Consider the following 25,327-nt stretch of genomic DNA (forward strand, 5'->3'; position numbering starts at 1 on the left):
TAGCTGGTAAAATACTTGCCAAGTCTAAACAGTGTATAACGAGGAGCTGAGACACCGTAGTCAGGTCCAGACTGAAAATCAAGGCAATGAACACTCATATTTCCCTACCACCGACAAGAGGAAGTAGAGGAAAGGGTACAACCAGAGGGAGCTCCCAGAGGAGCTGCTAGCAGATGAATATGTCTTTGGCTCTACATGTCCACATTTCCCATTTTCATCTATGGTGTATGATAGAGGCTTAGACCTGATGTGACTAAACGGGATGATAGATAATGATGAAGATGATGATGATGATGATAAGAGTAGGGTTTGGTACTGGACCTCAATTTCTATGAAAAGGAAAACTCCTGGGCAGGGAAACTCCTTCCATCAATGTAACTTAGCACCTTTTCCATTGACTGAAGTCACGAGTCCTAATATCATTAAATAAATTTTTACCTTTAATGAAGCATTAAAGTTGCATTCATTACAATGCTGGTACATAGAACACACACAACCAAATATATACATCACTAGTGAACTTCACCCAGGACAGGAAACACGAAATATATTCATTCACATGAGTCCAAGGCAGGCTTCAATGTTTGAGTAAGAGATGGTCATTTTCAAGAGTCTAGCATCACTTAGCAGCTGTTAACTTGGACTACAACAACCAGATGACAGATTAAGCAAGGATATGGAACATATTTACATCTTTTCCATCCAGTTCCCTAAGAAAAAACTGCAGTGATGTGGCAGAGAAAGTCATCAAGACAACTGTGTTCTTACCAAAAGCGGGCCCTCCTGGGGGTTTAATCTAGGACAGCCACACACTGAAATACAGACACCAGGCAAGGCTGTTTGTTACATTTCACTTCCATTGGGCATATTTACACTATGAGAAATTTTCTACCTACAAGTAAGCTCACATTTCAGGTTTTCTTCCATCTGTGTCTTCAAATGAAGGAATGATCAAACATTTATTAATCATTTACTACATGCTGAGCCCCTTGCTGAGCAGTAGGAATAAAAATGCAGGCAGGTAAGACAGTGCCTACTCTCAAGCAGTCTACATTCTAATGAGCAATAAACAGCAAAAGCAGAGTGGGGTCAACATGGTCTGCATTGGTAGATTTTGAGATTGAATATGTGGGGGGGCTCAGGATGGTCATGAAAATCTCCATAAGGTCTTAGGCCTTGGCCCATAAATCCAAGATCCAAGTCTGAGAAATTGCCTGGATGATTTACCATTCCCAAAGCTCAGATGTCCAGGTCACTCTCTGATACAACTGGCATCAAATCATTATCATCTGGTCTTCTTAGACATGACCACCTCAATATCACCTTCCACGAAACTCTGATGCTTACCCACCTGCCTCCACTTGAGAATGTTGAGAAGGGGGAAGATTCTTCCAAAGTTGGGGTCTGCCACTTGACACAGACAATCATTGAACCTCTCTGGCCCACTAAAATCTATAAAATGAAGGAGTTAAACTCCAGTTCTCAATAAGCTGTGACTTTGGATTTTGTTTGTTTGTTTACACAACTGGACCTTCACATGAACATGGTGGACCCACAGCTCCCTATGTTTTCAGTTAAGATAATTATTATTCACTTATGTTGCAGACCTCTACACAGACAGGATTGAAATTCTGGATGGTGGCCATTAGTGGGAATGCTCTTTCTATTTTAGCTTCCAGGAACTGTGATGTCCTTCAGGTAGACAGATCACACTCAAATGGTGGCCTTGGAGGGCTCTAGCCAACCCGCTCTGGTGATCCAGAGGCTCTCTCACAGGAAATATAAGTTAGTGAGGGCTCAGAATAAAGGCTGTCTCCCACAAGATGTTATCTACATTTTGGGTTCAGTCAGTTGTGTACGTGTTGTGTCCACCCCTTGGAAGGCAAGGACTGTTCTAGTTTGTGCCAGCACAACATCTGAAACCCACTGGTCCTCATAAAGCCCTACAGAATGAATTTGATCTGGACTACAGTGTTGATGCCTACTTCTTAGGTTGAAAATCTCCATAAGTCCCATCTGGGGGCTTTGGACACTGACCATTAAGAAATATATAGACTGTCTACACACACACACACACACACACACAGTGTTTATGTATCCCAAATGTGCTTCAGAATGGGGAATGAAGAGCCTGGACCAGAAGTGCCGTGGACTGCCTGCAGATCTCTAAACCAAGGTTCAATGACCACTTGCCAGCTAGGCTCTATTAGGATTCCTTTTCAGGATCGGGTCAGAATAGATGGCCCCTTCCTGCTCTGGAATTCTATGGTTCTGCGACCACCTACAATGGCCTCTACAATCACTGAGAGGTCAGACAGACTACAAACACATGGCAAGATCAGCCCCCTGAGTGTCTCTCATGGGTCTCATGGCTAGGTGACAATCTTCCCAAAACTGGAGCCCTGTGGAATCCCAGACCAGCTTTCACATTTGCTGTCCATGTGGTCATAGGTAAGCCAATAGACTCCCTTGGCGCCAATTTCTCCATCTATATCATGGTGACATCCAAGCTCCCTTCCTGCTTATTCTAGTTATGGCATCTAAGTGACCATTTGGAGTCATTGGTCAACCTTGGGCAACACACTTTATCACCAACATAGTTGACCACCAATTTTGCCTCAGGCTATGGCCCTCATGTCACTCCATCACATACTTTGGGTTGTGTCTACATAGAGCAAAACAGAAATTTGCAGTTATCCAGTTAATTCAATGACTAGAGACGGGGTGTCCACCGAGAGAGCCCTGCCCTCAAGCCTGCAGGCTGCAATTATGGAGTTAATAGGGTAATGGCCCCAGCCTCCCTCATCTACTGGGACTCCTCAGGCTCATTGCCCTGTGAAGGCAGCTGGCTGCGAGCTTGTTTTCTCAGCAGAGGGGCTTTCCGAAATGGCTGCCACCTTTAATGAATTCTTAATGGAGCTGAGCTCCCAGGCGTGTATTCTGATGATGGCGCGCACTCCACAACACCGCCGGGCAACCTTGTAGAGGTTCTTGAGGACAGCTCTCCTTAGCAGGATGTAAACCCAGGGATCCAGAATCTGATTCCATGTGGCCATGCGGAGAGCAAAAAGGATCCTCTTACAGGTTTCCAATGAATCTCCATTGATTCCAATGCTGGCCATGGTCACCTAGAAGAGAAAAGTCAGGAGCAAAAGTGAATCAAGTGGGATGTTAGGTACCTCAGGACACGTGTATGTAAAGAGTCAAGGCAGCAAGTATCCAGTAAGTGCCTACTATGTGCCAAACATCCAGAGAGATGCAAAAATAGTCCCTAGCCTCCAGAAGTTCAGTCTAATAGGAGAAACAATATACAAACAACTAGGACAACAAAAGAGAATATTTGGGCAACAACCTTAAAGGAGATCAGGAAAAATTGTAGAAGATGGGATCTGAGCTAGAATCCAAAAGACGACTGGGGGACAGTTGGGAAAAGAGAGAGGGTTGGGAATTGGGGTACCCATTGTCCCTAAAGGAGAAGCAAATGAGAGGCAGAAGGGTCTCCGACACTCACTAGGTGTGTGATCTTAGTAAAGATCCAAGCCTTTTCTCTCATCTTTAATGTAGGAAAAATATTGCATTGCTTATATCACAGAATGGTTATGAAAAGAAACTTTATAAATCTTCAAGTTCTCTATGTGAATATATGTCTGTATTCAGACACACATATTTGTGCATCTGTCTGTATATTCACACTCTGTATGAATGTACAAGCGATCAACGATTGTTTTTGCATAGGAAGCCGAAGGAAGTATTTTCCCTCAAAGATGATCTGAATCTTGGAGACTGGGTGGGGGGGATTCTGGGGTCAAAATGACTTTTCAAGGCTATACAGATACATGCACCAAAGGGGAAACTTGAATGCGGGTCTTCCTGATCTTGAAGCCAGCTTTCCATCTGCTCTTTCTGAGGTGCTCTGTATATACAGGGTTATAGTTATGGTCTAGGAATGATCCCATCCATGTAAGAAAATCTGCAAATAGAAACTCTCCAGTGGTGTAAAACAGTGACTGTTTTACTGTTATTCCGAGTAATCCTGGGCTTCAGAGCAGCTATTCTCAAGCCTGGTGGTCTCAGAATCCTTTATACTCTTAAAAGATGTCAAGGTTTATGTACATTATATCTTGTTTATCCAAGTTTAGGGTACTATAGATTAAAATTTCTGAGCATTATTATGAAAAGTTTTGACCTTTAGGATTCTCTCAAAGAGTTGTAGGAGCTGCCTAGTATCCAGGTCCATGCTTTCAGAACTACTGTTGTAAAATGTCACTTGAAAAGGTTAAGTGACTTACCCAGGATCACACAGAGAATCAATCAATTAGTATTTATATACTAGATGCTGTGATAAGTACTGGAGACACACAAAAGAATGAAATACTCTGTACTCTCAAGGAATTTGTGTGGGTGGGTATGTGTGGTGTCCTCTTCTTTAAAACATAATGGTTCTGTCTGAGAGCAGGTTTCTCGGGGAGGTTTTCTGGAGGCAGCCTTAGTTTCCGTTAAAAGTAATAATCACCCAAATGCAGCCAGATGTTAAAAGTTCAGATCTTTTATTGCTTCCTCCAAAACAGCCCAGTTAGTTGAGGCCTCTCTCTCTGCTTGGTTCTAAGAGCTCCCTCCGAATGTCTCCAAATCCAAAGGTTTGTCCTTCAGCCTCCAACCAGCACAAAGGTGGAAGATGGAATGAATCTGACTCCATCTCCGAGAGTGGGCTTGTGGGCTTCTGTATCTCCCAGAGTGCTCCCCTCTCCGTCAGTCTTCCAAACTAACTAACTGACTGAAGCTCCAAGAGCTTCTTATATATGATCTCCCAAAGGTCGACTCCTCCTCTGAGAGTGGGATCATGGGTTTCTGACTTGTGAATCTCATACTGAATACTGACTTGTGAATCTCTCACGTATGAACTCCATTGAGTACTTAAATATGTTAGTGAGCACGAGAATTTGCTAAGTACCATGCTAAATTAGGCAACTGACTTATCACTTTGTAAGGATTCCAACAGGTATGTTTATGTATATAAAATGTAGGTGTGCATGGGTGTGTGTATGCATATATGTGTGTGTGTCTATTTTTTCAGCATTTGTTGGACTTTAGCCAGCCTACTAGACTTCTAGGAGTCACCATTTGTGATTTTTTTTTTTTTTTTTGCCATTTGTGATTAATGGCCATTCTGTGACCACTCTCAGGAGCACAGAGATCAACCTGCAAAGCAAATAATGCCTGAGTGGTCTTTCCATTCACATGAAAGAAAGGAAAAAGTGAGAAAAGTATGAAGCACAGATTTGGAAAAAAATAAGCAGATACACAGGAGATAAGTTAAGCAGCTTCAGGATTTCTTCAGGTTCCTTCTAAAAATACACCAATTTAAGAACAAATAGCAGAAATGGAGAAACACCCAATCACCAGGCCAAGCCAACCCAGTACACAAACAGAACGTAGCCTAGAAAAAACAACCTAATTTAACTTTCTTAATAGCCCGGTATCAAATGATATGGATAAAGAATATATTTAGATTTTGATGCATTTGATATGAAGACAAAGAAACAAAAACAAGACATTCATTTTGTTCATTATGGATATTTCTACTGAAAGACAGTATGGTGCTTGATGTTCAGGAAGACTTGGGTCATTTCACTTCTCAGATCCTCTATGTTCCCTATCTCTGAAATGAGGATAATAATAATAATACTTATTTCACAAGGTTGTTGTCAGGATCAAATGAAAACAAATGAATGGGTGGGGAAATGGGGGAGGGGGAGAGAGGGAGGGAGGGAGAGAGAAACTGACTACAGAATTAAAAGTGAGATTAGAAGTAGATTATATAGACATAGACCACATATGGTTATAGATACACAAAATCTTTATATGCTTTAAGGAAGCACTATTGAAATCACAGAGAGCCAGAATTGGAAATGGTCATCTACTCTAAGATGTACATGAAGAAATTCCCACTATAACACACCTGACAAGTGCTTACCAGCCCAGCTCATCCTGAACAATTCCAACCAGTAGGGAATGTTTCCTGACGTTAAACTTAAACTGGCACCTCTTTTCAGCTTCTCCCCCAATGTCTCTCATTCCCAGCCCTTGTTCTTTGTGCTGCTCTTGAAATAAACAGAACAAGTCAAATTCTGTCTCTGAACAACTGAACCTCAAACACACCATCACTAAGGAGACAACGTGATATAGTGGAAAGAAAGACGACTGGAACCAAAGGCACCTGCTGTCTAATATGGACAAGTCATTCACTGTGAATGGGTTGAAGGGACAGCTTCTGAAGTCCTGCCACCTTTAAAATGGGGGTGATGACAGCCTTCACACTCCAAGTCTGGTAGGTAGCAACTGAGATATTATATGCCTTGTCCCTGAAAATACCATGCAAACATTCATCCCTCAGTGCACAAGCATTCACTGAGCCCTCTGTGTGTATGTCCATAATACCAATCACTTGTGATACAAAGAAAGGCAAAAGGAGTATTGTATTGGGAGACACTACATACAAATAGTCAGATCCATAAATAATACAAATATAGTAGAAATGGGAGGTAAAATCATCAGCTTGGCTAATAAGATAGAGGATAATGATGAGTGCTAGTGGGGATGTGGGAAAACAGACACTAATACATTGTTGGTGGATTTAGGAGAAGCATTTGGAACCTACCATTTAGGATCCAACTATTTAGGGGAACAATTTGGAACTATGCCCAAAGGTCAACCAAAATGTGTATGTCCTTTGATCCAGTAATACACTATTAGATCTGTATCTCAAAGAGAACAAAAAAAGGGGAAAGGACCTATTTGTCCAAAAAAAAAAATCTATAGCAGCTATTAGAATTAGAAATTGAGTGGATGCTCTTCAGTTGGGGAATGACTGAACAAGTGGTGGTATAGGATCTTAATGAAATACAATTGTGCAATGAGAAATGGCGAGCAAGATGATTTCAGAAAAACCTAGATTTACTTGAACTGATGTCAAATGAAATGAACAGAACAGTGAACATGGTAACAGCATTGTATGATGGATTATAAAGTTTCTTATGTGTCAAATAAGGGAGTTTAGGTTTTATTCTAAAAAGCAATGAGTAGCTATTGGGTTTGGAGCAGGAGAATAGTAGAGTCAAAGGTGTGATTAGGAAGACTCTTTTGGCATTTGTAAGGAGGATTTGTCTATTAATGGAAGAACCAAGTATTTATTCAGTATGTACCCAGCCCTTTACCAATATTATTTCATTGGGAACTCACCACAACCTTGGAGTACAGGAACTGTTGTTATCAATATGCATTTGAGGAAACTCAGGCCAATAAATTTGAAATGACTAGTCCAATGTCTCAGGAAGCGCCCGAGGCTAAATTAGAACTCAATTCTCCGCGTGCCTGAGGCTGAGGTCAAACTCAGTTCTCTCGACCTAGGAGCTGCCTCCAAATTAAAGAAGGAAGAGTAGAGAGTTAGGAAACTGTTTTAAAAATAATCCAGGAAGGATTAATTTAAAGTGAGAGTGAAGATCAATCACTTTTGCCATATTCCTGTCCAACAAGCATCATGGTTAGAGAGGAGGGACCCTGCCTCAGTATTAGCATGTCCTGGATTCAGTTGCTGTCTTCTAGGCCCAAGAGTGTTAGGGCAGTTTCAAGGTTCAAGTCTAAGAAGTCAAGTAAATTGTCCATAGGTTTACATGCCTATATGTGTGTGTGTCTATATTATGTTGTATGCACATACACATGCATGGAGGCACCCCAAGACTTTTAGGACACACTGCATATACACACAACAGCAAGTCCCTTAGTACCCCCAGGCCATTCACTGGGGCTCATTTGTGTTGGTGGAGGCCATGTCCTTCCCTGGGAGCTCTCTACACTGACGACATCATAAGCTGGGCTAAAATGAAACTGATCTTTTAAATGTCATTGCTTGGGCTAGTCCACATATCTTCTTATCACAATGTAAGCACTTCCCATTAAGAATCAAGTGATATTTTCTGAAGAAAAGTTAATTCAAGTGGATAGATATATACATAGATAGACAGATGATAGATAAATTAAGGGTAGGTAGAAAGATGATAGATGATAGATCTACAGATAGACATCGGTGACAATTTTTTTTTTTTTAAGCAAGAACTATTCTCTGTATTTTAAGCCCTCATCTCATCCATCCCCAGAGAATTCCTCTTAATAGGCTATTGCCAGGAGGGGCCGGACTATCTGAAGAAGGCAGAGAATGAAGATGAAATTCCTCACACATGTGGACGTGTGAAACGGGGTCATGGCTCTGGAATGGGACCACAGGACACGTGGTCTAACTGCCCAGAGGGAGGGACACCCACAGTCACACAGATGGAGCCTGGATTAAAAAGCACACCTTCTGACACCCTTTCTAGGGTCCCAGACTGAGGTTTGGAGCCAGCAAGACTGGCAGGAGAAGTGTGGGATTGTGTGTGTGGAGGAGGGATGGCTGCCCAAACAAACTAAGGACATTTATCCTGTTCTCCTTCAACAATAATGCTGAAGGCTCTGGGTACATTTCTCTCTGGCATGATCTACTCAAAGGCAGACTCCCTTGTTGTCAGAAAAGGGCCAAGATGGAGTCTTGCCTCAAGCGTTAGGGTTAGTTTACCCAAGCTCCCACCCATGAGGATCTCAGGAATTTCATCCTGGCCACAGGAAGAGCAGGCTCTGGGATTGTCCCATCAGGCCTTCAAAGCCCATCCACAGATTCTCCCTGTTACCACCTTATCCCTCACTCCATCAAATGAAACAGAAGCACATGAATCAATTAATTTTCTATAAGATAGAGAGAACCTCCCTCATTCATTCCTTTTCATTGGTGACTGCTAACACATAAAGTTTTGCAAAAATATATGATTGACATATATTACCCTGTTTGATTCTCATATTGACACTATGAAGATGTTATTATTAGCACATTTTACAGATGAAGAAACTGAGGCTGGAAGCACTTAAGTAACCGGTCCACAGCTTGCAACTGTAATAATAATAATAATCACTAGCACTTATATTGTACACAACATATGTTATCTCATTTGCCCTTCATAACCCTGTCAAGGAGGTATTATTATTTTTACCATTTTACAGAAGGAGAAATTGAGTCTGGGACAGATAAAGAGAGAGGGTCCAAGCTCTTCTTGATTAAAGGAGAGAAGGCATGCATCCTTAACTCTAGGGGGCAGAACTATCCTACAGATAAGGCAACCGAGGCAGCGTGGGATGGAATGATTCTCCATTTGTTCTACCGAGCTTTGTCATTAGTGTTGAGGCAATGTAGTGGAGAAGAAAGAGGGTTGGTTGTTCTTGGGGGCAGAGGACTGGAGAATGGGGCACTGAACTTCTCTGAGTAATAAATGAGAAAACTAAGACCCCCCCCCCCACAGGTTCTCTGATTCTTAATTCTGTTGATTGGATAACCCCAAACTGATCATTCCACTTGACTGGGCCTCGATTTCCTGATCAGTAAAAGGAGGACATCGGACCTTTCCATGTTAAAATCTATAATCTTCCAGATTTTCTGTGAGACTCAACAGCCCCATAAGAAAGATTCAAGCCCCTTTCTAACCCCATTACACAGGTCAGAAGACTGCCCCAGAAGTGATTGATCCCAGGCAAAGGTGCAAAAGAGGATATTTCAGGGCAAAGCCTGATGACGCCCACATGTTTCAGCCAATTTTCTTTTCTCAGAGGGGAAATTCCTTTCTGTGACTGGGACAAGCATCGAGTCAGTGGGTATTCCCTTCCAGATGCCAGTCAAATCCTGGTTTGGCATCAGGGCCAGCTAGGATGAGGCCTGCAGACAGGTCAAATCCAGCAACTCCAGACACCATTTCTGTCAGGTACTCTATGCTTCCTGCCACCTGCAATTCCCCAGAGAGGCCAGGACTTTCAGATATTTGTAACAATAAAACCAGAACTCAGTGAACATGTTGGTATAAAAGATCTAGAAGAAATATAAGAAAAACATTAAGGACTAATTATAAGGCACTAAATAAAGTCAAACTGTTTGCTTATTACATATATATGTATATATATATATATATATACATATATATATATATATATAGAGAGAGAGAGAGAGAGAGAGAGTAAATGTTAGCAGTATTCTAACAACTGTCATTATTAATGTAGTTTGAAAGAAAGATTGGGACTGAGTTATATACAATAAGATGATTCTAAAAAACAAAATTGGGAAGAAAAAAGAGACAAATTATATTATTGAAATGGAGTGTGAAAAGAAGAATTACTACAGAGGAAGCAGATGGGAGCGCAGAACAGGTAATGTTGGAACCTTACTTTCATCCAGGTGGAAGAGGAAAGAATATGTACTTCTGGAAGGTATAGAAGTCTTCTGAACATGGAGAAAGGTAAAAAAACTGGGGGGCAGGGTGGGGACGACACTTTTAGAGTGGCATAAAGACTGGAATTTGGGAGGTAGGGGAATTTTTGAAGGGTGATATTGAGGAGGCTTGGGAAAGTGGATGGTAGATTCTTGAAAGTAGGTAAAGTAGGGGGTGGGAAAGTGGGCAGGAGAAGATAACAGGGATAAAATAAAAAGAGTTGAAAATGGAGGGAAATTCACAACTAGGAATTATATTTTTCAACGTGAATAGAATATTTCCAGTAGTTCTCTCATAGTGGCAAAGAACTGGAAATTGTAGAGATCCTCATCAACTGGGAATGATTAAATAAGTTACTACTACTTTGCTACAGAAAATGATAAGCTCAATGATTTTAGAAAGAAATGAAATGATGAAAAGTGAAGTGATCAGAAACAAGACAACATTGCATATAGTAACAGCAATATTGTTTTTAGGACAACTTTGAGCAATTAAGTGACTGATTATTATGAATACCCAAATTTAAAATGAAGGAAAAAGTAAGAAAAAAGCTATCTGCATCCAAAGAAAGAACTGGTAAACTGATAAAGAAGTAAAGAACAATTTCACATATGTATGTGAATATGAAATTTCACATATTTATTTCTTTGTTTATCTCTAATAGTAGACAGCTCTAGGATAGGGGGTGACATTGGAAGAAAAAATGGGAAAAGAAATTTACCTAACTTTGTTGCATATTTGGATAGAATAGCAAGTTGTACAAGGTGGATTTGCAGTTTTGTGCGTAATCATGTATTATACTATTTTATGGAATATTTGTTTTATTCTGTAAATTGAAAATAGAACAAATGTTTAAAAAATTCTTGCAGATTGATAAAGTTGGTACCCACAAAATGTCAAAAATTACTCAAAAATTATAATTGAATTGACCCGCTATATGATACAGGCAAAAATGGCACCAGATGAGAAGGTATGAATGAATTGCAATCTGCACTGGGGGAGATAAGATCCACCACTCAACCTATATCCCAGAATTACTTAAAGGGAAAACTCTCTGATCCAGAAACAACCACATCTCCTTCCACTTTCATTCATGTCTATACAAGGTTTGGAAAAAATGTAGTTCAATTCAATCCTGCTGCACAGTTCTAGGCACCAAGGGTAGGTCACTCGGCTGTTTTCACACTGGTTTCACAGCCAAATTAAATTGTGGGGGCAAGGTTTTTCTGTCACATTTGCTTTCAAGGACAATGCACATTCTCAGAGGCTGCTAATGGACAAAACTGTTTATGATTATGACTTATGGGAAATTTCACAATGTAACTTGTGTAACTTGACATAATGTAGAATGTCAGTTTGAAAGCATGATAGATTGGAGAAACACATGACATGTAGAATAATAACTAGAATTTCTCCAGCACTTTCAAGTTTATAAAGCTTTACTTATGTTCACTCATTTGATCCCCACAGCACAATATTGTTGTTCAGTCATTTCAGTCATGTCTGACTCTCTGTGACCCCGTTTGGGGTTTTCTTGGCAGAGAAACCAGAAGGGTTTGCCATTTCCTTCTAAAGTTCATTTTACAGATGAGGAAACTGAGGCAAACAGGGTTAAATGACTTGCCAAGGTAAAGGAATTAGTGTTTTGTGACTTCAAAAGTCGGTGGTTGGCAAAAAGCAGGGGTTCAATCAAGACTCACTGTCTAGCAATGGGTTGAACATCCATTATAAAACCCAATTTATGTATTCTGCCTTAATACTATTAACACCATCCAGTACAAATATTTAGGGTCCATGATCTCACTAATCAATCAAACACTAAGCAGGCATCCATTACACTGTCATAATGGGGATCTGAGATCTAAACTAAAAAGTCCTGGCCCTCCAGGACCTTATACTCTGCATGGGGACCCAACATATACGTGAAAAGAAATTTACAAGGCAAACATTTAAGATCGGAAGGACCCTTGAGAGCCTTCTAGTACCATCATTTACAGATAAGAGACCTGTACAGATTCCAGGACTGTCACCCTTGAAACTGAGGTTAAGTGACTCATGAAGAAGTTTTGAGTCAAAGATGGAGAGCTTGGAGGAACCTCCACAGCAAGCTCATCATTTTACAGATGAGAAGACTCTACAGAAGGTGAGCAGCAAGGGGCCTTTGAGGCAATCTGGTCTGATCCAAGCAGTCTATAACAGAAGTAGGATTCTAACTCAGTTCCAAAGCCAGACTTCTATTAGGAGAGATACTCATTCATCAGCAGTAGATGCCCTGCTGGGCAACATGGATGAAATGCTCTAAACTGAAGGGGCCACTTACTCCACATTTCAGTTCCCTCATCTAGATCTTTGTTCAACGCAGCCAATACATCAAAACAGGCAAGGACACTGGTCCTGGAGTCAGGAGGATCTGAGTTCAAATCCTGCTTCAGACACTTAATATTTTCTAGCTGTGTGGTCTTGGGCAAGTCACTTAACCCCAATTGCCTCATCCAAAAAAAAAGAAGAAGGAGGAGGAAGAAGAGGAGGAAGAGGAGAGGAGGAAGAGGTGGAGGAGAAGGAGAAGGAAGAGGAGAAGGAGGAGGAGGAGGAGGAGGAGGAGGAGGAGGAGGAGGAGGAGGAGGAGGAGGAGGAGGAGGCGTCGTCAAGGAAGGAGGCACCAAATCCTTGGCCAACAGGGAGAATGCAGCTCTTCTTCTCCTTTCTCTACTCCCTCCATAAATAGAAACCACTTGTGCTACTCCTGAATTCAGTGAGATGCCCCCAATATTTACTCATACACCTGCCTTTAAAATTATAAAGAAAGTAGCTTTATTTACTTGTGGCAGTTCTCTGTCATAAGACATCAACTATATGTAGAATATGGATATATTTTGTATGTGGATGCATGGATTGATGCAATATGGGAGCATCACGGTGCATGAAACACTGGGCTAGGAGTCAGAAGCTAAATGACTTGTCCAATGTCTCATAGCTAATAAGTTTAAATTTAGGTTTTCCTGTCTCTATTTCCCCATCTATGAAATGGGATAATAATAGTACCTGAGTGGTGGTGAGGATCAAACGAGTTCATGTGTGTAAAATGCTCTCTAGAAATGCCTGCTATTTATGGATACAAAATATGAGAAGCCCTTGGCAGTGTGGCTGGAGAGCCAGTCTTAGAATCAGAGAGAACATGTTGGCTGTATGATTCTGGGCAAGTTCTTTAATCTCATGAACCTCGGTTCCTCATCTGTTAAATGAAAAATTGACTTTGATCACCACAGAGGCAAGCTCCCCCATGTGACAGTATGAGCTCCATATGATTGTCTGGCTTTTCCTGTTCGTGCCCCCAGGGCTTACACAGGAAGTAGCTACTTGATAAATTTTGGTTTTCACTCATTCATTTCATTCCGACCTACACTCACTGTGTGACTGCAGAGCCCCACAAAGACTCTCTAAGGTTCTAGGTTACAGACAAGTTGCTTTTGACACCAGGAGTTACTTCACCAATGAAATCCTAGGTCCAAACTGAAAAAGAAGTTGCAGGATCTAGTGGGAGTGGACAAATGAAATCAAAGACCACTTTCATGTTCGGGGATTCCATCATAAGAAATAAATTTAAGTGAACTTCTGGTCTCCCAAACATGTCTCCTCCTTGTCTAGTAGAAAGGGCATTGCCAGGTCTGCTCAGTCCCTGAGCTTAATATCATTCCTCAGGGAGCTCCTTCCACCAACACTTCATCCATAGTCCTCTTCAGACTTAAAATGCTGAGGAGGACTTGAAATCTCAACATCTTCCCTCTGTCCTTGGCACACACTCAGGCAAGCTCTGACTTTGCCCAACTCCGAAGAGAGACAAAGATCTTAGCACTTTTCCTCTGCCAGAGAAACTCTCCATGTCATGTTTACATCTAAGTACCAACTCCACAAAGCCATGTGATGACACAAATTTTTAAAAACAATACCAGAGGGGCAGCTAAATGGTGCAGTGGACAGAGAACCAGCCCTGAAGTCTGGAGGACCTGAGTTTAAATCTGGCCTCAGACACTTGACACTTCCTAGCTGTGTGACCCTGAACAAGTCATTTAACCCAATTGCCTCAGGGGAGGGGGGGGAACCTGTCCCACAACAGTACCATTTTGCCCAGAAATAAGCCAAAGGCAACAAATACCTTTGAGAAACAAAGAAGATTTCACGCTCGGGTCAATGGTTTGATGCCCAAATTTATGACTAGCAGAGACTTCTAACACAACACTGGTCAGGATCCCAGGGCTTTGGTCCTAGTGGACTAAATTTAGAGATCTGAGATTCTTGATGAGACAGGACCATATATTTGAGCCAGAAGGGACCTAAGAGAACATTGATTTCCCTCCCTCATTTTTCAGGTGACAAAACTAACACCCAGAAGCATTTAAGTGATCAGTCCAAAGTAAGAAATGACAGAGTTTGAAGGCATATTACCTGTACCTAAACTACAAGAAGCTGCTTTGAGTCCTTCTGCAGACAGATGCTGTGGAGAGTAAGTCCTACATAGCATGAATCATTTGTAATACAGGAAGCTAATGATAGGGGCATCTCTTCCCTACCCTGCCCTGTCCAGCTCTGTTCCAACCCCTGCTCCAGTTCTCAGCTTTCGCCCTTCTTGACTTCTCTGGAACATCTGACATTATAAGCACTTTCTCCTCCTAAATCATCCCCTGGGGATTTGGGGGCCACAGTTCTCTCTAGGTGTTCCTATCTGTCTGACCCTTCCTCTAAGTCTCCCTTGCTGTATCATTGTCCATATCATGACCTATAACTGCATGCTAATTCAAGGTTCTGTCCCAGAACACCTCACCTAATGATATCAGTTCTCATGATTGAATTTTTTACAGCTAGGCAGATGATTCCCATATTAACACACCTGACCCTAGTCCCCCAGTCTCTAGTTCTCTGGACCTCTAACTTTCTTTTGGGCATCCCAAAATTGATGGTGTGTCAAATTCAATATTTCCCAAACAGAGCTCTTTATTTCTCCCCCACAAGTCCAAGCTTCCCTATTTCCATCAAGAGTATCACCATGTTTCCAGTCATTTGGTTCACAAGATCAACATTGACCTCAGCAACTCACTCTCACTCACCCTAAATATTTCAGCTCTTACCTGACAACATCACACAGGTGTGCTCCTTTCTCTCCAACTACACAGCTTCACCTTGGTTCGGATCCCTGGCCTATCACAATATATTCCTAAGTATTGTCTCTGGTTCAAGTCTCCCCACTGTTATCTGAACTTTAGACATTTGCCAAAGTGACTTTCCTAAAGCACAGATCTGACTGTGTTACTCAGCAGAATCCAGAGGCTCTATTATCTCCAGATTCAAATCCAAAATCCTTTCCCTGGTATTTAAAGCCATTTAGGGTTTGATCCCAATCTATCTTTCCAACTTTATTACTCACCTTCATGTACTCTACAGCCCACTGCAGTGGACCCTTTTATTAATCCTTATACAGGGGGATGCATCTACTCTCCACTGTCTTTGCAATGGCATTTAGGGTCAGAATTACCCCAACCCATCCCATGTTTGATTTGTCCTTTGTTCTTACCTCCTTTAAAATGCCCAGTATCTTCAAGACTCTCCTTAAGAGTTACCTTCTTCAAGAGTCTGTGGATCTTGTTTCTTTATTAAATAAATTTTAATAACTATTATTTCAGTATAATTTGATTCCTTTGTAACCTTTTGTTATAATTTACTCATTAAAAATATTATTCTAAGAAGGAGACCCTAGATTTCCTAAGACTGTCAAAGGAGTCCATCACAGAAAAAAAAAAAAAAAACATTAACAATCTCTATTTTAAGCTTTTCCCATGAATCCCAATAGCTAGGGCTTCTTTCAAGTCTCCAAATCACCTCATTCTGTATCTATTTCATAGGTAGATGGGTAGATAGAGAGACAGACAGATAGGTAGAGTAGACAGACAGATCGATAAATTGATAGACAGAGATATAAAGTATGTCTGTATACATATACACATAGAGAACAACAGGCAGAAAGCAACGAGACAAATTGAGACAACCTAAGGAAATGCTTTCTGATATTTTGAATAATTCAGAGGTATAATCGCTGCAGGAGCTCATGGGCTCTCAATAATGGAGGTCTTTGAGCATATACACACACACACACATACATATATATGCCTATAAATTTCTGCATATGTAGGTACATATGTATCTGCATAAAAAGCTTAGATGTACATATACATACATATATATGTATGTATGTGTGTGTGTGTATGTATATATATGTATGTATATATATATATATATATATATTCACACACAAAAATGCATACAATACCAGTACAATGTAAGTTCCTTGAGGCAGTTTAGTTTTTGTCATTCTATTCTTATCAGCTAAAACAGGGCCTTGCCCATGGCAGTATTTGATAAATGCCTCTTCAATGCTGAAATACATAGACCAAAACAATCACAGCAGATTTTGTCCTTGCCTTGCCTGTGAATGTGGCCCAAGTCATCAGAGCATTGCACAGCCAGGTGGTCGGAAATCAATGACACTGTGCTGCCTGATAGACTTCCCATCAGATGCCCTCCAAAGAGCCAAATCATAGCTGGGCAGTGAAAAGGCTTATGATGGAGGCAAAAGTCCTCCTCAAAGCTGAGTTCCTCAATAGCACTGGGGCCCCACCCAATCTAGTCATGATGCTGGCCATATCTCCTGCATGTGGGAGCTGGACCACAATGCTGGCTGGCAAGGCAACCTGATCATGAGAATGAGCTACTCTGAAGACCACACCATCCATATGGGGGCAATTAAGAGAGAAGCATATGAGTACTTGGAGTCCCCGCAGAAGCTCCATAAAGTACACGATGTCACCCTGATTGTTGTTCTTTTTTCATAAAATGAAGCAAAGAAAGAATTGTCAAATATTTGCAGGGCTTATGGCAATGAAACAGGACAACTCTAAATGAGCATCTTTTCCTTCTTTAACAAACATCTCTTTTTAAATAGTAGTTTATTTTTCCAAATGTAAAGATAATTATCAACATTCATTTTTTTATTTTAATTTTATTTTATTTAATAATAACTTTGTATTGACAGAATCCATGCCAGGGTAATTTTTTACAACATTATCCCTTGCACTCGCTTATGTTTCGTTTTTTCCCCTCCCTCCCTCCACCCCTGCCCCAAGATGGCAAGCAGTCCTATATATGTTAAATATGTTGCAGTATATCCTAGATACAATACATATTTGCAGAACCGAACAGTTCTCCTGATCAACATTCATTTTTGCAAGACTTTGTGTTCTACATTTGTCTCCTCTTCCATACCAGACCCTTCCTCAAGAAAGTGAAAAATCTGATATCGGTTAAATATGTACAGCCCTTTTAAACATATTTGTCATGTTGTAAAAGAAAAATCAGCCCAAAAGGGGGAAAAACACAAGAAAGGAAAAAAGTGAAAATACTATGGTTCAATCAACATTCAGTCTCCCTAATCCTCTCTCTGGATGCAACTGGCATTTTTCATTCCAAGCCTATTGGAATTGCCTTGAATTGAACATTGTGAACAAACATCTGTTAAAGAGACTAGATGGTAGAATCCCTGTGCTGAGCCCTGAATAGAAAGCTTATCCTGATCACCTGATAATAGATTACAGTTCATTTATTCTAGAATTGGTTTCTGACTCCATGGAGATTCACCTGTGAGACACTCAGATTCTACTCCTAATCACTGAAAGATGAGTTTTCCCGAGTATCTTCCAGAGAATGCATTGTTCCAGTTTGCAACCAGAAGGGATGGGAGTGGTGAGAAAAGGAAGAGGGTACAGAGTGAATGAAGAGATCTCATCGTTTTAGTAGGGGCAGGTTCAATGCAACTACTGTGACAGCCACTCATGCCTGCAATCTTAGAATTCCTGGAGAGGTGTCATGTTCACGATTAAGAGGAGGATTCTTTTCTCTGGTCAGCCACATTTAGAGTACTGGCTTCAATTATAAACAATACAGTTGAGGAAAGCCATTAATAAGCTAAAAATGTCCAGGAAAAAAATAAAACAAGTAGGCCAAAAGGACTTATGTCCATGTCCTTTGGGGTCTATTAAGGACCCAAAGAGGTTTCGTACAGGACTGGATTTTCCTAATTGGCCACAGAGGGCAGAGCCAGATGCAATGGGTGGAAGATGCACATTGAGAATAACCCCAAAGAAACACTTCCAGTGCCATAGTCTCACACAAGACGCAGTGGGTTCCCAGCAATAGAGGGCAGATAGCCATCTCTATGGAATGCTGTGAAAGAATAACTTTTAGAGTAGGTTTGAATGAGATAGCCCAGGAGATCTTTTCCAGCTTGACCTTGCCACCTTATACAAGTTATTCACTATCTTTGACCTGAGCTTTCTCATCTGCAAAGTGGAGATGATGGAACTTGGGATAATAACTTTACAAGATTATTATAAGGAATGGATTGTGTAAATCTCAAAGCACTACAGAAATGTAAATATTATATAAATGGGACTTGTTGTCATCATTGTATATTGTGGTCCTTCAAAAAGTAATCACATGATAAAAGAAGTGAATTGTGATAGATCAACTGGTGAATATTCAAAGACTCATTTCATGTTAACTAACATTTATTAAACACCCAAGGAGTCTCAAATCTTTTCATATTGCCCTAACTTCTCTCCTGACTTCCAGTCTCACGTTACCAACTGCCTGCTAGACATTTTGAACTGGATGTCCCATGGATATCTAAAGTTTAATTCAACAAATACAGAATTCATCTTCTCTCCTCCTAAACCCTCTCTTCCTACCACCTTTTCAATTCCTGTTGAAAGGACCACTAACAATACCAGGCTCACAATTTAGATGTCATCCTCAACTTCTAACTTATACTCATACTATATATCCAAACTGCTGCTAAATGCTGTCTTTTCTAGCTTTGCAGCATCTGAACTATGGTGGCAGGCTATGGGAGTAAAGAGGAGATATATGTGAAAGAGGTTGAGGAGACAGAAATAGTAAGATCTTATAACTGACTGGATATGTGTTGTGAGTGAGAGGAATAAAGAGCGACACTAAAGTACATTCTTTTAATTGTTGTCTTATTGAATTTTCCATTGTCAAAGGTCAAACTGACCCCTAACTCCTGTTGCCTATGCACCTTAACGCTACCTCCACCATATCTGTCTTCTTCCAGTAAGTCCTGCTCTATAATCCACATATTTCCATTCATTTTATACCCTCTATCTCCATGCTCCTCTATCTTCTGGTTCTCAGAAGAGTTTGGCTCTCCTTGGATAACACTGCTTTTTAGGGTTAGATTTCCCTAACTGGACTTGCTGTATTTTCTTTCATATACCCAGACTCACTACTTGTTCAACTGCCTCAACTCCCATGACCAGATACTCTTTAGAGGAATACATTTTTGATCTTGCTATTACCTACAAGTGTTCCACTTTAAGGATAAGGAATTCTGAAATCCTTCGTGAAATTCCTTCACTCTATACCTTACGCCTCAGCTACCCCTATTTATCATCTCACCATAATGCCAAGCCCTCCCTTCTTCAAAGTCTCAAACCCCAACTGAACAAATTCCACTCTACAACTCTTTACACTCCAGGTTTTTGTTTCCTTGATCTATGAAGTCTTGTATCTTGCCAAAGCCAAAACCTCAATATAGTGTCTATATGCTTCCTCATGTGTTACTTAGCTGAACTGGAAGAAATCATACAATTAGGTTGACAGGTCCATTTCAAATTTACATTACCTAATCTCAACTAGGGCAGCTAGGTTGCACAGGAGAGTGCCAGGCTTGAAGTCCAAAAGACTTGAGTTCAAATGTGGCCTCAGATACTTACTACCTGTGTGACCCCAGGCAAGTGATTTCATTCTACTTGTCTCAGTTTAATCATCTGTAAAAATGAGCTGCAGAAAGAAATGGCAAACCACTCTACTATCTCTGCCAACAAAACCCCAAACAGGGACACAAAGAGTTGGACATAGCTGAAAAAATGATTCAAAATCATCTTTATCATCATCAGTCTTAACTAGGCTCTCACTTCAGCAAGATAATCTTTCTACTCTTCAGACATTGATTATTCCATTTACCATAATGGCTATTTCAAACTTCTTCTCTCCTCAAGTTTCCCATAAAATTCTCCCTCTTGACTAATATCTTTCCCATGCACTTTATGGGAAAAAAATCAAAGCCATTTTCTGAGGATTCTCAGCTCTTATCTCTTTGTCTCATAATCCCTCCTCTCACAACTCTTTGACATCATCCTTCATTTTTTCTCCCTCTTTCCTTGTCTTTTGAAGACATCTTTCTTCCATTTTAAATGTCTCCTTAGGTCCTACCCCCTACGTTGCTTATTATCCTATCTATTTCTCCTGCCTTCCTCAGCCAAAAGTCTTCTAAAAAGATGTCCCTGTTCAATGCCTCCAAATTCTCACTTCTCATTCTCTTCTTGTCACTCAACTGAAATTGGCCTTTCCAAAATTACCAATGATTCTTTAGTTGCTGATTAAGATGGTCTTTTCTCAATTTCTGCTTTAAAAAAATAAAATCTTCTGTTTGGATCCTCCCTTAGTCTAACACTACTTAGGATTAATATTAGGGTAGATAATGATATTTCCCCCATTAACATCGCTCCCAAGCACCTCTCTAATACACTCATCATGCATAATTCTGTTTCTAGCTCTATAAGTAACTTGACAGCAGGGATCCACCCCGATGTGGTTGGTTGTTTGGTTAGTTGATTGGTATCCTTCATTCTCAAAGAGGACCAAAGTGACCTCATTATGTTAGAATCAAGTTACAGGGCATCCAATCAGACTGGCTCATCAGATCAATAGGAGCTTGGAGTGCTCCATCGCAAGTTGGGCACAAAAAATCTATGTGAACACATAGGATAGATTTTCTAAATCTGCAAACCTCACATTTCTTTTGAGCTATTTCAGTTCTGCTTTGCTCATGGAAAGCAGCACATTCTCTGATGTTGACATGCTATGCTGGGCAATCTTGTACTATTGTCACCTATTATACAATCAATTCTAAAGTTCTTAAGAGAGAACTTGAGAGTGTTCTTGTATCATTTTTTTTCTGACCACCACATGAGTGCTTGCTCTGAACTAAAGTTTGAATTTAGCTCAAAATGTCCATAGCAGATACTTACTGAAGTTTCTTTGAGATAGATTAAGGATATTCTTCCATATTCTATCACTTCACCCAAATTAATGGCTCTTTCCTAATGCAGTAAAGGGTTATGAACACTGACTTTTTTCCAGGCAAACCTAGAAAATTAGAACCAGCCATTTTCTATTGTACTGGTTTCTTTTTTAATATTTCATTTTTTAAAACCATGGATTTGAATCAGAAAGAGGTGACCTTTGACTTTTTTTCCCTTTATCATGGAAGATTTAATCCTTTAAGAATAATTTATTTTCCTCTCAGAAACTTGTCATGATAAATGAAAATATTTCCTAAATTAAAAATATTTAACTAACCCAAAATTCAAACTGTGAAATTGAGTTTGCAAAGCAAGTTCATTTTGTGGCCTTTAGAACTGGAACCTGTAGTTGTTTTGAGTAGAGTAACTTTGTCATGAAAGGCATATGAAATAGGGTCTCCAAGTGCTTTTGATGTTGTTCATCACAGATAAGGGGCTTATCTGCATGAATAGTGGATATTCTCTCTAGGTTTGGTTAAAACAAATTCTCCTAAGGTGGACGGGTTTGGGTAGCTGTGATTTCCTTAAAAGAATATATTCCTAATGGGTAGATTCCATCCACCAATGAAAACTAGAACCTGCTCAGAAGTTTATAGCCTCCAAGATTTTCAGAAGAGACTGTCCCCCAGGATGTGTTTGTCTGGAACAGAAATTATCTTTTCTCTCCCCAGTCCAGTTGCCTCTCCTGTAGAAGGTTCTAAGGTAGACATTTATATCTAATCCCACTGTAATCTCATCACTCTCTCATATAAATAATGCAGAGGTTATTACTCAAAAAGGCAAGGAAACGTCATTCCCTAATAAAATAGTCAAAAGGTCAAACAGTATGAACAGAGAGTTTTCAGAGAAAGAAATCCAAGTTATCAAAACCACATGGAAAAAAGGCTCTTAATCACCAACAATGGGAGAAATGTGTGCACTTCGATAACTTTGAATTGCCCCCTCACACTATTCCCACCGGCAAAAATGGCTTCAAAGGAAAAGGACTGACACTGGAGGGGTTATGGGAAAACAGGCAGGTGAAGGCCCTATCATGGAATAAATGAAAAGAAAAATGAGATAAGGAACTTGTGACCTAAGTGACTTATCTAAGTCCCAACTTAGGGACCAAATCACAGCTTTGTCACTCAAAATTTATCGGACATTGAAATGTAGCCTCTAATATTTATTAAGTAAGTGATATTTGAGTCCCCTCCCCTAGGCATCAGTTTCCCTGAGTGTGAAATAAAGTGCTGGATAAGGCGACTTCTAAAGTGTGTCCCGGGGCTCCCAAGCAATGATCTCCTACTTCTAAGGGATTTCAGTCCTCAGGACCTTAATTCTGAAAGCTAGATAATGAGGGGATTACATGTGATGGCCTCTGAGCTCCTTCCTGGCCATAAGCCTACACTTTCTATCCAGGTTGTTAAATAAATACTATAGGCATTAATCCTATTTGACCAGCAAAGACATTGAGATTTAGAAATGATAGAATTTATGCATATTCATGTATCAAATAAGTATTTGAACCCTGCCTGACTCCAAAGCCCCCTTCCCTCTGCTCTCACCTGTGAATCCATTATCCCCTTACTGCCATTATGTCCAAGATTCTCCAGGCCTTTCTATCTGCCTACCATGAACTCAACGCCAACACAAACCGTCATTTGTATATTGTTGTCCAAAGTTAGAAGGTGACTATGGACTGTCTTGATGTCCTATTTGCACTACTCTGCCTAATATGTAGTAAGTGCTCAGTAATTTTTTTTTCTCTTCCACATGTGGGATCTTACCTGCTTCATCCCTTTCATGGCCCAAATCATTGAACAAGACAATTAGTACTTGCAAAAAATAAAGGTTTACCAAAAAAATGTCCACTTTTACAAGCTATTTGAGATAAATATGTTATCTCTTGATAGTTGATTTTATATTTAAGAGAAAAGCATTGCTGTTTTGTTAATAGTGATGTAATTTTAGTGGGTTCTTTGTGGCAGCTTCTGTCCATATTTTTGAGCATAGTTAAAAATGAAGACTCTTCCCTTGAGTTTTCCTGTCTGTGAAGTACAAATGGCAGCACAGATAAAACCTTTCACACAAATAGCTACTGTCCTTTTTTTGGCCTACACAAAACTGACTTTGGAGTCAGGAAAATTTAAGTTCAAGTAAAATCTCTTACACCCCTGAACAAGTTGCTCATTTGCTCATCTCCCCCACTCAGATTTCAGGACCCCGAGATCGAGGTCAGTTTTATTGTAATTGGACAGTTGAAGAAAGATAATGTATAAAGAAGCTGTAAATTCCAAGCAGATGCACACATATGATCCTGGAAGTGATAGGGAAGTACTTGCATTTGTTGAGGGCAGGGATGCTATGGGGAGAACTAGGCTTCAGGAAAAGGCAGGGATAGATTGACTGTAAGGGAGAGAGAACTGATGCAGGGAGTCGTCCAAATTGTTGCTATGTGAGAGAAGTAGACAGAACAACAAAAGGCAGAAAGGACAACATCTGGCATCACACTGATGATCATTGAATTCATGTGAGCTGATAAAGTCCTAATTGAAAGAAGATTAAAGATCTAGCAAAGGTTACTGAGGAGGAGCAGCCTGGAGAAAGAAGTGTCCCCAAAACCTAAAGAGGGAGCAAGTAAAGCATCCTGAAGGAAAAGGTATGAGTAAGAACTAAGTGCAAGAGCCAGACTTCAACTGTTCCGAACCTTTTCATTCCTTAAGGAGCTTCCCATGGCCTCCACACCCCTCAGCCTCATGGCTGAGAAGAGTGCCTCAGATGTCCAGGAACGGAAATGAGTTTGGAAGTCACTGAGTCCAGCCCACTTCTTTTAATGGCTAAGGAAATGGGCACAGGGAGGATGATCTGCTCCTGATAACTCAAGTAGTATCAGAGTTGGGACATGACTGAACCCGGTCATCTATCTCCAGAGTCAGTATTAACCATGTCTTCCCTGTGACACTTTTTTGGTTGCTTTCCTGAACAATTATTAAACTCATGTATAATTTTGTTTAATTGATAGTTTGTGTTTTATTTCTCTACTGTGAATGAAGTTCTTTGAGGCTTTGGGGTGGTGTTTTCTATTAGACATCTCTTTTCTCTGCATCTGATATATTGCAACTCACTCTCACATTAAGTACCCCTGGTGGTCTTCCACCTCCTGCTTTCCTGCCTCTTTCTGAGGATTGTCTCCTGGTTAGATTGTACATTTCTGTAGAGCAGTGACTCTCTTTGTTTTTATTAATTATGTCCCCAGGGTTTAACACGCCTGGTACATAGTAGGCATGTAATAAATCCTTCTTTCCTTCTTTCCTTTGTCTACAGCTTCCTTAATATTCCCTGGCAAAACTAACACAGGCATAAATCACTTCCTTACAAATATACATGGAATGCATTTAGAGACTCCTCACTAACTAAAGTTAGAAGGGGTGAGCTTTAGCTTTAGCTAGGCTTTGGACAGAGCCGCCATCTTGGAATGCTCTTCACATTCTTGAGGTCTAATAAAAACACTTAATTTATCCAGCCAGCACTTTTCTCTTAATGTTTATGCCCTTGTGTATTTTAGGGGAAATGGACTCCACATGGCCTTGATTCATTTACACTTAAATCATTGAAATACTGTTTTGTAACAGCTGTCTCAATGTCTGAGGCAGTGTTAGTTCTTTTTATGTATTTCTCCTTAAAAACATTTACTGCCAGGATTAAATGATATTCAAACACTAATGAATAGCAGTTTGGGATACCAATTCAAATCTATGAATTTTGTGTGTACTCTCGGAGGTGTCTCCTCCTCAA

The 25,327-nt window shown here is 40.3% G+C and overlaps 1 protein-coding gene across 1 annotated transcript in view; it reads right to left on the reverse strand.

The window, feature by feature from the left end:
* Window positions 1-417: 417 nt before the first annotated feature.
* The window catches only part of PTGFR (prostaglandin F receptor), a 36,282-nt gene continuing 11,372 nt past the window's right edge, over window positions 418-25,327 (reverse strand). Inside the window, exon 2 of the mRNA XM_051999354.1 lies at window positions 418-3,128. Within this exon, the coding sequence (XP_051855314.1) occupies window positions 2,826-3,128 (303 nt within the window). The 3' untranslated portion in view covers window positions 418-2,825. The remainder of the gene's footprint in view (window positions 3,129-25,327) is intronic.

Source organism: Antechinus flavipes, chromosome 4, assembly GCF_016432865.1.
Source record: "Antechinus flavipes isolate AdamAnt ecotype Samford, QLD, Australia chromosome 4, AdamAnt_v2, whole genome shotgun sequence".
NCBI classification, from domain to species: Eukaryota; Metazoa; Chordata; class Mammalia; order Dasyuromorphia; family Dasyuridae; genus Antechinus; species Antechinus flavipes.